Here is a 14,035-nt window from a genome sequence, read left to right as displayed (position 1 = left end):
AGAATTAGCCAGAAAGATACGCTTATGGGCGTCTATTAGGTCGGTATAAGCAGCATAAATGGGCTTGAACTTCTCCACATACTTGTTTTTCATTGTCCCGGTCTGGTTGCCCTCACCATTCCCCTTCCTTTTGTTATTCCCCCCTTGGTTATTCTGGGTAACAGCTTGAGTCATAGATGCAACATCTGTTACCGCTCTGATGGGTTGGACAGGGATCTGGCTGGTTCCTACGACAGAAGCTTGTGCCTCCTTCAGGTTTATCCATTCCTGAGCTCGGGCCAGAAATTCGTCTACGCTTTTAACTCATTTTCTTTGGAGTTCTTGCCACAGGTCTCCCCCAGCGAGGATTCCCGTTCTCATTGCCATGAGCTAGGAGCTGTCTTCAGCGTCTCTAGCTCGTGTAGTAACATTGGCAAATCTACTCAGGTATGCTTTCAATGTCTCACCAGGTTGTTGCTTTACGTTGGCCAATGAATCGTCTTCAACTCGAGCTGTCTGCGAAGCTCGGAATGCTCTTTTTAACTCTGAGGAAAATTTCTTCCACGAGCTTATCGAATGCCTCTTGTATTGTTTAAACCACTGTCTGGCAGGTCCGACCAGAGTTGCAGGGAACAAGGTACACCTTAGACTGAGCCCGAAATTATGGGCCATCATCATAGTGTTAAACATTCCGAGGTGATCAGACGGATCTCCATATCCATCAAACTTTGACATGTATGGCATCTTAAAGCCTGTAGGATATGTTATCGCTGCAATGTTTGGAGCAAAAGGTTCGAGCTCCTCATCTGAGTCGCAATCGTCCTTTTCCTTCCCAAATAGGAGTCTTTTCATTCGCTCTTCCATTAGAGCCAGTCTTTCAAGGGTTTGGTCCCTAGTCCCTAGGTTAGCTGAGGGTTTTTCAATAGCTCCCATCCTATTATACACATTTGATGGGCTATTGTCCCTCCAAGTTCGAGCTTGGTTATGTGGGACATTCCCATTGTCGTGTACAATGGACGGACCTCCCTTGTGCCGAGTATAGCTAACATCCTCATCCCAAGCTGGATACCTTCTCTGTGAGTTTAAATGATCGCGCAGGTCAGACTATGGATCATATCGAGGACTTTGTGCTGAACTCAGGTGATTTCTCAGATCGCTCTCAGATCTGTCTCCACGCTGACTCTTCGTCCAATAACTTCCATTTGCGAAACTTACAGCTCGCAGTTGAGATCGAGGGCCTGGGTTCTCAACACACGTTCGTGGAGTGGAAGTATTTGCAGACGCGGGAAGATTTCTCCTATTGTTCCCACGAGCTGGAACATCTCGTTGAGGACGAGGTGGTGTTGGATGTCTTACAGGCGATGAGGGATGCCTTGGAGGTGAGGCTATCCTCGTTCCATCAGGGTGGACTAAATTAGTAGGCCTTGGTTCTATCCCAATGTCCCTAGTTCTCGTACCTGGGGCTCTGATCATGGCACAGAAGGATTTGTTAGAGCATTGTGCCTTCATGAGCTTGTCCCAGCCCCTCCCCGCGAATGGTTATGGGTATTTCTAGGAATATGTGAATAAGGTACCGAGCTTGGGGTTGTAGTCCTGACCGACCTACTGACATGCTGATGGTGGCCCCTGTGATGACCAGTGGGCTAGGCATTCTGGTGGTTTCGCCCTGAAGGCACAAAACTCGGAGTGGCGGTTATGACAAGTCGACTCGGTTTAGACCGGTTATTCCTGTGGGACTTATGAGACCCACTTTGCCTCTTTCCGACATTAACATCGGTTGCAAGAGGGGGTAACCGAGCCAAGACCTCCTTAATCTGCCTATTTTCCCTAACGAGATGGCTCCTTAACTGGGTGTTTTCCATCTCGACGGCAGTTAGGTATCCTAGATTAGGATTTGGCGGTACTAACGCTGAACTTCCAGTATCGTCTTGACTTGCCAGTTGTTTTCCCAGACGTTGCTGAACATTCGAGCCTCTTTCATTGGGAACAACGGTATGATGGGCCTCCAACCCACCAGGTTATTCTGTCTCATTATCATGCATTGATCGAGTGAACACCATAATGAAAGTCGACTAGAACTTGTGAAGCACTAATTTCCTCTCAATAAAAGCACCAAATTGTTGACGCGGTTTTTCACCAACAGTATATTTAGAAATTAAACGGGCAGATTAGTGCTAGGTAGAGGTGTAAATGTGGGCTGGCCCGGGCCACATTTTTGTGCCTCCGATAAATTCGTGCCGGGTCGGGCCTGGCCCATATTCAATTTGTGTCGGGCCGAGCTGGCCCATTTTTGAAAGAGTAGGCCCAGCACGGCCCATGGGCCCAACCCATGTCGTGCCGTGTCGGGCCCAAGTCAGGCCGGCTCACTTTCCTTATTCGAGCCCAAATTTGGGCCCACTTTATTATTGCCAAAAAATGTGAGGATGGATAATTGAACCCTCCACCTCCTCTTTAACCATCAATGGACTTACCACCAAACTAAATACATTTCTTTGTTTAAATTATAATTTTAGATATTTTTATATACTTCTTCACAATATTTTACACAAAATTATATCAAAAATAATTATTAGAATTTTAATACCTACTAATAAATGCTAAAAAATTTAACTCACAAATCTTAAAATAAATTAATATAATTATAAAAATATAAACATTGAGAAAAGTATGACTTCTATTATCATTTTAATTTATTAATAATTGACAAATAAAAATTTATTATGATTATTAATGTCAAAATATCGGGTTTTTTATCGTGTCGTGCTTTCGGGCTAGTTTGTTCGTGCTTTCGTGTCGTGCATTCGGGCTTGTCGTGCCGTGTCGTGCCCAGGCCCATGTCATGTCGTGCCGTGCCGTGCCAATTTTCAATTCATGTCGTGCCTGGCCCAGGCCCATATTTTTTCGTGCCATGTCGTGCTCGTGCCTCCTGGGCTCGTGCTGGTTTCGTGCCGTGCTAGAAAGTCCGGCCTGTATTTACAGCTCTAGTGCTAGGTTATAAACCGCAATGAAATAGTAAGCATTCACTCAAAAGCATAGAGCTTTTATGTGGTTCAATGGTTAAAATCCACTTAGTCGACGAGTCAATATTATTACTTTTTTCTCTCTATTTCTGCAGAGTTTCAGTAATACAAAAATAATCTCTCCCCCTTTCCTGTCCAATATTCCTAGTATTTATAGGGGAATTCCATGGACAGTTTTTGGTCACTGTGTAATTAAATAAGGTATACACTTAATACAGATTATTCCCATTTACATTGGGATATGATTTGATAACAGAATAAATATACTCCTGCTATCTCGGATAATAAATGATAGATATATGATACAACTTGGTCATTAATGAGTGTATAAAGAACCCCCGAATCTCCTGGGATCCTTCAATATGCGTTATGTCTAGGTTCTCACGAGCTGAATATCTCACCCGAGCTCGTGTTTAACAACTACATAAACACGAGCTCGTAGTAAGTTCAAAGCACCCAAAGTTGGATCTTACCATTGTGAGTCTCGAACTCGATTGTTACCTTAAGTGTTGATCAGATAATAACATGTATACTGTGTACGAACTGGATTGAATCTTGAATTTTATATCATTAATAACCAGATATTCTACTTGGCTATTTTTCTACATATTTATCTGCCAGCTGTACCCGACCTGAGTTATTGAACTCATGCTAAGTTTAGGGTACAATAGATAGTTTTCTGGCGATTGTGTTTCATTCTCTTTGGCGATCTTTGAAGTTGATTCAAGGATGGATTATGCTCTAATGAAAGGCAATAACTCATCAGCTTGCTCTATTTTGGCAAGAGATGTCGTCATTGCCGATGTTCAGATGAAAAAGCTCATGCAAAAGATGGAAATACGCTGCACAACCACAATGAAGGTTTGACCCATCGAATTCGAGGGGTTAGGCTCACGTGGGTAAAGGGAACATGGAGTGCATGTCACCAATGGTTATTAAACAATGAAGCTACCATTGTTGGTTGTGAGGGAGTAAAGAGAGAAATGGAGTTACATCGTGAGTGAGAATGAGAAAGATGAGAAAAACACCATAATATAAAGTAACTTCCTATATATTTTGTTGCCTAATAACAATTTCTTCAAAAATTCCTTAAAAATACAATGCATCCCTAACATTCCAATTTTACAGTTTTAAAATATGGTGCAGCCTAAAACGTTTCAATTTTACTATTTTGCATACTTTGGTATCTCAACTATAGTTTTTGATATTTTACTGTGTTTTCTTTTACACCTACTACAACTAGACATTTTTCAATTATTTTATTTTCAAAACATTTATTTTTTGTATTCTGAAGTTGTATCTTTGTAAAGAATCTGAACTTGTCGTTATTTCTGTAAACCAAACACAATTAGAGATGTATTTATACAGAGCTCCCATTTATGTTCTGTGGTGCCACAAAGCCCAACAATGGTGTATTGTTGAACGGCCCATGTCAAAAAAATCACAAAATCAGTTGCTAGAGCCATGACATGTCATGCTCTCATAGGATGTTTTAGTCATATGTGGGACCCTATCATATCCACATAAAAAATCCTCACACGTGGCCTTATTAAGTAGACCCCACGGTATCATTACTCAACCAACAGCAACAAAGTAATAGATTTGTGGATACACTATCAAAGATAAAAGGATAAGGTCCAATGGCTCTCATTGGCTAATCCAAAGCCCACAAATGCATCTCCACCGTTGAACATAAAAATCACTCAAAACCAACCGTCCACTTTCAATAGACAACAACCACCACAAACATGTCATGTAATGAAATTTACAAAAGCCATGCACAAACTTAGACTTTCTCATTTACTACTACTACTACAACCACCACCACCACCACCATTCTAGCTCAAAAATCCATATTCAATATCGTATTCCGGCCGGAAAAAAGATGGCAACCGTCACCACGCAAGCCTCAGCCGCTATTTTCCGGCCATGCGCTTTAAGATCAAGATTCCTCTCTGGTTCTTCTGGTAAATTAAATAGACAAGTGTCCATTAGGCCAGCAGTGATGACTAATTCATCCTCTACTTCCCTCAAGGTTGAGGCCAAAAAGGGTGAGTGGCTACCAGGCTTGGCATCTCCAGCTTACCTTAATGGAAGGTATGTATGTGGCATTCAAATAAGATTGATTTTTTCATGTATTAAAATTCACCTTAAAACATATAACATTAATAAGAGAAAATGACTGATTACTAAGACATGTTTGTGTAGTCTTCCTGGTGACAATGGATTTGATCCATTGGGACTAGCTGAGGACCCAGAGAACCTTAAATGGTTTGTCCAAGCAGAGTTGGTTAATGGTCGTTGGGCAATGTTGGGTGTGGCTGGAATGCTCTTGCCAGAAGTGTTCACCAGTATTGGTATCCTCAATGTTCCTAAATGGTATGACGCTGGAAAAGAAGAGTACTTTGCTTCTTCGTCCACCCTTTTCGTGATCGAGTTCATTTTGTTCCACTATGTTGAGATCAGAAGGTGGCAAGACATCAAGAACCCAGGAAGTGTCAACCAAGATCCCATCTTTAAGCAATACAGCTTACCCCCCAATGAGTGTGGATACCCTGGTGGCATCTTCAACCCCCTCAACTTTGCTCCAACTGAAGAAGCCAAGGAGAAGGAGCTTGCCAATGGTATGAATCCTAAGCCATAACTTCTTTTTTGGTCAATTAGGCCGCTGATGTTTCTATGTTGGGTTAATGTTTAGGCATAGAAGGGTATGAAGCTTTAAGCTAATTTGAGTTTTCATTGTATGGATTTGTGTATGCAGGGAGATTGGCTATGTTAGCATTCTTGGGATTCATTGTTCAGCACAACGTGACTGGAAAAGGACCATTTGACAATCTCTTGCAGCACCTGTCCGACCCATGGCACAACACCATTGTCCAAACACTAGGTGGCAACTAAGATCAATCTAAGATGGATTTGACCAGAACCTGTTTCATTTGTTTTGTAAGAGTGAATGAATGTTTTTGTGGTGAGACTTGGGCCTTAATGTAGACAAGGATTTTAACTGTTGTACAGGGGGACTTAAATGGCATCATTATTATTGTTAGTATTACATCGACTGGCTACAATTCAAAGTTTTATCTCACAAACCAACAAATTCCTCCACAACACTTCCAAATCAAATTCATATGTTTGGTTATAAATCTACTCTCCCACAAGAATTGAATGAATTTCAAACACGACACTAAAATATGTTTTATACAACTACTCTTGCCCTGAATTCATCATAAGTTCTTCATATTTTCCTTTCTAGAGAAAACACAAAAGTTAATAATATACAACAAAATCTATAATACTATATATAGTTATATACAATTAAGGTATATATGGTAGCAGAGAGCTGCCAAAATAGTATACAACCCAAGAAGACAACATATTTTGGGAATTCTGGGAGTAACTTAATGGAGAGAATTAGGCCATCACGAAAAAACTTCAAACTCAATTCACATCCATGGTTTCTTTCAGTATTATCACAAAGGATCATTTTAATTCCTGCAAGAGATGACAGGAAGAAAGAAAATTTAAGTTACACAATTAGAGCTAAATACTTCCACATAAAAATGCTAACCCATGGTTTCTTTTCATCTAAATTATGCCACGCAATGATCTTAAGACTCAATTTAATGAGAAACATTACAAACCTGCTGGGAGGCATTTTCGTTGTACAGAGCAAGACCACATGGCCCAAAGGCAGATATCCAAGCATGCTGTGCGTTGTCATATAAAGATGTAGGTAGTTCACAATTGTTATTTACTTGATAGTCCACAGAAGTTGCTTGTACGTTCATCTCCGTATCGGTTTTCAATTTCTTATCATCCTGTAAACTAGTTTCGAAAGAAGGATATGCATAGTGCTCACCAAAATCTAGATTCAAGCCAGCACTTCTACTTAGCTCATTCAAGGAACAACCTCCTCGTTCCATGTTATTGAGTTGTCCAGGATCACCAGCCTCCATTTGTTTGCCACTTCCATTGCTAAAGTAACTAGAGCATCCTGGAAGTGATACATCAGTGGCGCATTGGATCCCCCTATTAAGACCAAAGCAAGAGAACATAGAAAGAATGGTATTAAGAATTTAGGAGCATACTCGAGTAAGATATAACATAAACCTTTCATGTACTGATTAAAATACAAGCCTCAGGTTGGTACCGCACAAAAACTTTACAATTATCAAGTGTAAAGGAAAAAGAGAATCATTTTAACATCAAGACAAAGGGATACTTGGTTGAATAAGTAACTCACCCGTGTGGCAGAAAGCTAGGTTCACCCAGTAATATCAAGGGTTGGTTTTCATTATTTGGAATCCATGACAAAGATTGTGCTTCTTGTGCATTACCCACCATTAAAGGTGAATACATCTCATTCTGCAACTGCAAGGTAAGTGAGAGTGAGATAATAACTTAAAGAGATTTTTATTCACCCCTATCTCCCCACAAGAGAGAGAGACAGAGGAGAGAATGTTGCACCTGGCCCGTGCAATTTAGCAGCAATAATTGTTGTTTTCTGAAACTTTACTAAGGAGAGAAGCACTAGTGTAAGCAATTAACGTCAAAATTGGGAGAGAGATAGTACTTTGTAAATATGGATTTTGTTGATGGACTCCCTAAGTAAGTCTTCCATTTGTATGATATTCTCCACATCATTAATCTTATCAGGATTACTCCAATAGCTGGAAAAGAAAAAGAAAAAAGAAAAAAGAATTGCAAAACAGGTCAAGATCTCCACATATTGTGAACAGACGTGCATATTTCTTACTCAGAAATAGTTTAATAATATATTGCACCAGCATGAAGACACCAAATAATATATCAGTCAAATAACATAATCACATCTCAATTAATTTGCAACATACCACATCTAAAAACTAGTTGCGATGATAGAGAAACTATAGGAAATTACAATTGTGTATCAATGCACAATTGCATTTCAAATTTGTTTTGAACATAGAACATGATAAATTTACCTGAAAATATACTAACAGCATCAAGTATGAATGCAATTGCTATGGACGTATACCGTGTATTATTGCATGCCTACATGCATAAGAAAATATAATCACGGAAAAAGGAAGGTGACAAATGGCCACCAAAACAAACTCTACATGTTTTGCGCTGATAGAATGTGGAAAGTGGTTTAGAAAGTATAATGGAGTGCGTGAGTAACCCATGCTCTTATTATTTGTTAAATATACTTACACACTTTCTATGTGGGATATTCTCTCTAACGTCCCCTCAAGATGGTGGTTATTTTTGCTCACCAATCTTGGACCGGTTTAGATATTACTCGTTAGAGTTTTCTTTTAGCTCATGATACTATGTGAGAATGTGAAAGGTGGTTTAGGAAGTAAAATGAGGTGCATGGTAAGAAACATGAGATTCCATCAATTGATGATGGGTAAAGTAAAACATGCTCTTATGTATTGTTGAATGTACCCACACACTTTCTATGTGGGATATTCTCTCTAACATGTGCCATATGACATTATTCAAAGGTCCATTGCAGAAGAAAATTGCAAACTCAATAGTTGCACAGCTCTATCTGAACCCAAGTTCCAAATGATGAAAAGTGATGAAATCTAGACACTACAAATATTTGCGAAACATCTCTACCAGAAATTTTTTTCTTTTGTATATTGCTATTATTATTATTATTATTATCAAGACCAATAAGAAAAGGCAATACTTTAACAACCAAAAGCTCCAAAGGTGCACCTCAGTCTCCTCTGTAGTCCTGTCAATTGGGCTTGCAATACCCTAACTTGACTCATCAAATCCTGCCAACAAATATACAACAGTGTTTTACCAATATGAATGATAACCTAAATAAAATATGCTGCACCATTGTAACTCTACTAGTAAATATGGAGAAAATAACGCCATGCAGCATGTTTATTACTCAACCCCACATAACCATTATAGAGTGGGGTATCTGTGAGGTTTACTGATGCAATTACACCATCAAGCAAATACAGTTATCTCCGTGAACATTATAAAAGTGCAGTACCTCAACTGTCTGAGAGCTGCAGAGACAAAAGCGGGATTACTCAGATGTTTCCAAATGTTATAATCAAACAGAAACTTAAGAATCTAAACAGGGTAACAACAAACCTTGAACCCATGAAATCTTGTACATTCACGTCATGGTCCAATTTCTTGAAAGTTTTCTTCAGTGCCTATATTCTCAAAAAAGACAGCAATATATACACATAAACTGAATGTAGAGGTCTAAGAAATCAAGAATCAATCATCTTCAAAATGGAAAGTTTGCGACATTCTTACTTCAAGACTCTCCAATTTCCTGTTGCATTCAATAGAAAAAATCAGTTGGCATAGGACTCCAATATCAAAAGTACCAATTAAACTCAAGAAGTCATATCCACAGTGAGTTTCTTCAATACCTTTTTGCTCTTTCTTGAGGAGTTAATTGAGCAAACTTTGTGATAACCTCTTCAAAATTACTGAAAAAGCCGAAATAAAAATTATATTAATCATTCAATAATTGGTCTGACCTATTGCTAAACTAGAACTCACATGATGGCCACTTACACAGCTTAAAAATTAAAGGTAAGACATACGTCTCCAAAAATAAAACAGTTAACAGTGAGTCCAACATTCCTTGGAAAGTTTCCATCAACAAATGCAACACTCTGCTTTGATGCTAGAGTACCCTTGTTGAAGGACAATCAAAGAGTGCAAAGCATTGACCAATGCTTTCTAATTTCATAGTCTTGATATTAATAATGGTAAACTTTTGTTAAAAAGGGTTTCTTCGAAGTGTTCCGATTTCATAAATCAGATTTTAATAAAATACAATTAGGCTATGGTTGGAAAGTAGGATAAGAATGGATTGACTTTAATAATTTTTATTGTGTGATTTAAATCCGAAAACCTAATTAATCCACGTGGCACTGGATAATTTATTCCCATTGAGAAACTGAGATAATTTTATCATATCTAGTCCTCCATCTTCATGTATATCATTGTCCATCTTCACGTATATCACTGGTAACATAAAAATTTGTAGCTTCCTATGAACTTATTTTCTTATAATTACTTGTTAGCGAACGATTAACTTACTCTTTCTTTTTTGTTTTTTTTTCCTCTTATTTTTCTTAATCAAATTCAATACTATCCTATCATACTCACCAAACGAGAACATAACCAACTAAGAATTGTATCCTAAATACGATAAAGTATGGTTGATAAGTTGCTACTTGTAGTACCTGCGCTCCCCTTGGTATAATGTAGGCTTTCCAGATGGGGAGAACATGAGAAGGGCTATATCTATGTCACATAAGATAGATAGTTCCTTAGCTTTCTTCAAAATCCCATTTCTACGTTTAGAATAAGTAACTTGACGGTTGCTAGTGCTCTCCAATCTCTTAATCTTCAGTTTAAGCTTTCCCATCCTGCAATTCCATAATCAAACTGCTTAAAAATCTCAAGTACAGTTGAATTTAACCAATATTACACTTTTTCTTTTCTTTTCATCATTTCAACTGAATCCACACTTTTTAGCTCACTTCAATCATAGAATAATAATAAATTACACTTTACCAGCAAACCCAAAGCCCAAAGGCAACACCAACATAACCATAAGATATTATGATCAAACATGTTTGACAAAATTTACCCATAAATAAAACTAATAATAACCAATGAGAAAAAAGAATAAAAAAAGGGGAATGGGAAAAAGTAATCAAATCGGTAAGGACAATTATATATGAAGGAACAAAGCCCACTTGAAGCTCAACCATATTATAGCACAGAGAGAATGTTCTGACAAACATATTAATAAAGACAGAGAGAGCAGAATTGATAACAAAAAAAAATAATAAAGCTTTAAACACCGACAACAAGCAGACCCAGATGAAAATTATTAACATAAATGGGAAAACAAATAAAAAATAGGAAGAGCAGTCGTTCAAGTCAGCGAGAAACTAACATATATTGAAGCAAACCAAAAAAAGAAAAGAGAATGGTAATGAAGAAATATAAGAGAGAGAGAGAGAAACGGACCTGAGGTAAGAAGTTTTGACGATGGGTCAAGCTGCAATCTCGGTCTTCGGGTTGAGCATAACCAACCAGCACCGAGAGAGAGGTGGCATTGTAGAAATGGACAGTGCAACACTGCAATTTTTGAACTTCCCAATCATGGGCCGCCGGATCATAGTCACATATTGGGCTTAACTCATGGCCCATCTAATTAGATGATTTGAAAGGCAAATACCAATTTCGGATACTCATGTAACAAAAGGTTTTATGCCTTAATAAAACTATATTTATCAATAAAAAAAAGTATAAGTTATTTTGTTTATTCAATCGCATTGTTTGCTTATTTTATTACATGTTTATTCAATTAATACAAATATTCATAAAATTCTGAACATATGGATAGTTACAATTATAGTGATTAAGTCACAGTAGATTATAGTTGTAATTATATATTCAAAAGAATGAGTCTTAAGATTAGATCAGTGCATTAGATTTTCATTAAGCAATCTAAGATATGATCTACTTACACATTCGATGTGTCATGTTTTGTCCAAGACATTGACCAAGTAGATAAGATCATATGTATTTGGTTACATCGGAGTAGAACCAATCTTGATTATTGATAGATAAATAAGTATTGTTGTTATCAAATCTAATCAATGTCACAATGTTGACCATAGGTCAAGTCGATCTTAACTCTAAGTGATAATATTCTACTGATTATATTACTTAAATCTTTTCACTTGTTCGTTACCAGCTTACCCTACGGTCTAGCCCACACTTACATCTTGGAGATTTAGTAATGTAATTGAGTAAGAGTACTATTCATAGATATGAAATCTATAACTTTTGTATGAGAAGTGAAAAGATGATTTCCTTAATTGTTTTGTTCAAAAGGTTAAATAATTGAGATCTCATTTCTATGATTAAGTTCACAGAAATATCATTTAAAAGGAACTTAGTGGGAATTAAGGATAAACTACTGATGAGAGGGAAAACGGTAATTTGTACACAGCTCGTTAATAAGTTATCGATAGAGGATTGACTAACTGTAATGATTATAACAATGGATAACGTATTTGTGGTTTGGAAAATACGTTCTATGAATTAAAGAGTTCTATTCTGAGTCTATAATAGAGTCAAGAGGAATTAATAAAATAGTGAAATTATTCATAAATAAATTCACAATAACTTATTGGAGCTTGATTTCATGGATCCATGGTCTCTGCATCACCTTTGAGTAAATCATCTAGAATGTCTCAATTAATTGATTTAATTATCAATTAAGATTTTTAAAGTTGACTATGTCAATTTTGGAAAATTTTACAGAGATATGAGATTTAAATAATAAAATATAATCTTTGAATAAATTTATTAATATTGATAAATTGGTGTTAATATAAATAAATAATATTAAATCAAGTTTCAAATTATAATTAGTTAATTTGAATAAGGATTTAATTAATGTTGACGTGATTTTTCGCTAACAGTGTATCAAGAAATTAAACAGGTAGATTAGTGCTAAATTAAAAACCGTAATGAAATAACCAGTACTCTCTCGAACACACACAACTTTTATGTGGTTCAATGGTTAAAATCCACCTAGTCCACGAGTTAATATTATTACTTTTCTCTCTCAATTTCTGCAGAGTTTTAGTGATACAAAAATGGCCATCCCCTCCCTGTCCATTATCCCTAGTATTTATAGGGGAATTTCATCGGCATGTTTGGGTAACCGCGTGAATAAATAAGGTATATATGTAATACAGTTTATTCCCATTTATATTGGGATATGATTTGATAACATAATAGAATATACATTTATTATCTCGGATAATAAATGATAGATATGTGATACAACCTAAGCATTAATGAGTGTATAAAGAGTCTCTGAATCTCTTGGGATCCTTCAGTATGCGTTCTGTCCAAGTTTCCATGAGCTAAATATCTCACCCAAGCTCGTGTTCAACGATTATCTAAACCCTAGCTCATAGTAAGCTTAGAGCGCCCAAAGTTGGATCTGGTTATTATAAGTCTCGAACTCAATTGTTATCTCGAGATGCAGTATGATAATAACTAGTGTATCATGCTGTCTAGCCCCCAAACTTAAGCCGTTCACATCATTGTTAGCCAGATATTCTACTTGGCTATCCTTCCACATATTCATCTGTCAGTTGTACCCGAGTTGAGTAATTGAACTCGTGCTAATTTCAGGGTACAACATTTGCCCCCCAAGCTCCTGCTCATGCTTAATGTCATCACTTTCTGACATGCACAGTAGGGGCTTTTAGGCTTCTGCCATGTAAAATCGTGCTTGCCCACTACTCAAGTATTGGACACGTGGTTGCCTACAATTGGCATTCGTTCGGGTTTCGAGGACTGTGACAACTGTCCTGTCAACTTTTTGCCATCGTATGGTTCATTTAATCTATGCCTTTCAATCTTGGGCTAACCTAGTCGAATGGCCCAAATTAATTCCTGTAGTTTACGTATAAATAGGGTGATCAGGCCTGAACCTTACCATCTTTGAATTCAAAAACAAAGTTTCCCTTTTTCTCTCAAACTTTTCCCAAAAACCTTCATCGCCTTTTAGACTTTCGGAAGCTTTCAAGGAGCTTCCTGTGGACATGTCAACATCCTTTTTGAACAAACATATAATCTGTAAACATTTCCTCGCCTGGTTTGAATTTTTTAAATTCTTTATTTTCTAGTGAGTTTTTTACTTCAAAAAATGCTCTTTGCTCAATATCGTTTGGGCTATGTCGTAGTGTAGGTAGGAAATAGGGTTCAGTTTAGGTTAAATAAATGAAATTAGACTTTTTTAGAAATAAGGTACTCGTAAAACTGGGCAAATTTTCTGGGTTTTTCTAAGAAAATTCTAATGGTAAATCGGTTTGTATACTTGTTTGGGGTGTAGAAGTCGAAGGGGCTTTAGGTTTAATTCTAGGTAGCTTAAAGGTTACGATCCTTAGACGGTTTTGCATTAAGCCGTTTTCAAAAGGAAAGTAGTGGGTTTGACGGATTTGACACACAAATCCCAA

General features: G+C 37.3%; 2 protein-coding genes across 3 annotated transcripts; one reads left to right on the top strand and one right to left on the bottom strand.

The window, feature by feature from the left end:
* Positions 1-4,788: 4,788 nt before the first annotated feature.
* LOC133830571 (chlorophyll a-b binding protein P4, chloroplastic) lies at positions 4,789-6,051 on the top strand. Its single transcript, XM_062260555.1, has 3 exons — positions 4,789-5,096; positions 5,208-5,623; positions 5,761-6,051. Exons 1-3 carry the CDS (start codon positions 4,885-4,887, stop codon positions 5,895-5,897), a joined length of 765 nt encoding a protein of 254 aa, XP_062116539.1. The 5' UTR covers positions 4,789-4,884; the 3' UTR covers positions 5,898-6,051.
* Positions 6,052-6,191: 140 nt separating this feature from the next.
* Positions 6,192-11,145, bottom strand: LOC133830570 (agamous-like MADS-box protein AGL65). Of its 2 annotated transcripts, none has more exons than XM_062260554.1 (11): positions 11,019-11,145; positions 10,223-10,408; positions 9,398-9,457; positions 9,279-9,297; positions 9,108-9,172; positions 9,004-9,019; positions 8,712-8,773; positions 7,573-7,669; positions 7,243-7,370; positions 6,641-7,028; positions 6,192-6,491 (listed from the first exon to the last, which is right to left on the bottom strand). In XM_062260554.1, exons 2-11 carry the CDS (start codon positions 10,405-10,407, stop codon positions 6,480-6,482), a joined length of 1,032 nt encoding a protein of 343 aa, XP_062116538.1. In that variant the 5' UTR covers position 10,408; positions 11,019-11,145; the 3' UTR covers positions 6,192-6,479. The 2 variants fall into 2 exon arrangements, with proteins under 2 accessions (XP_062116538.1, XP_062116537.1); XM_062260553.1 differs by lacking the exon at positions 11,019-11,145 and adding an exon at positions 10,945-10,982.
* Positions 11,146-14,035: the final 2,890 nt, after the last annotated feature.

This window comes from Humulus lupulus, chromosome 4 (assembly GCF_963169125.1).
Source record: "Humulus lupulus chromosome 4, drHumLupu1.1, whole genome shotgun sequence".
NCBI lineage: Eukaryota > Viridiplantae > Streptophyta > Magnoliopsida > Rosales > Cannabaceae > Humulus > Humulus lupulus.
Note: the sequence above shows the minus strand (reverse complement) of the source record. Positions and strands in the feature narration are given on the sequence as shown.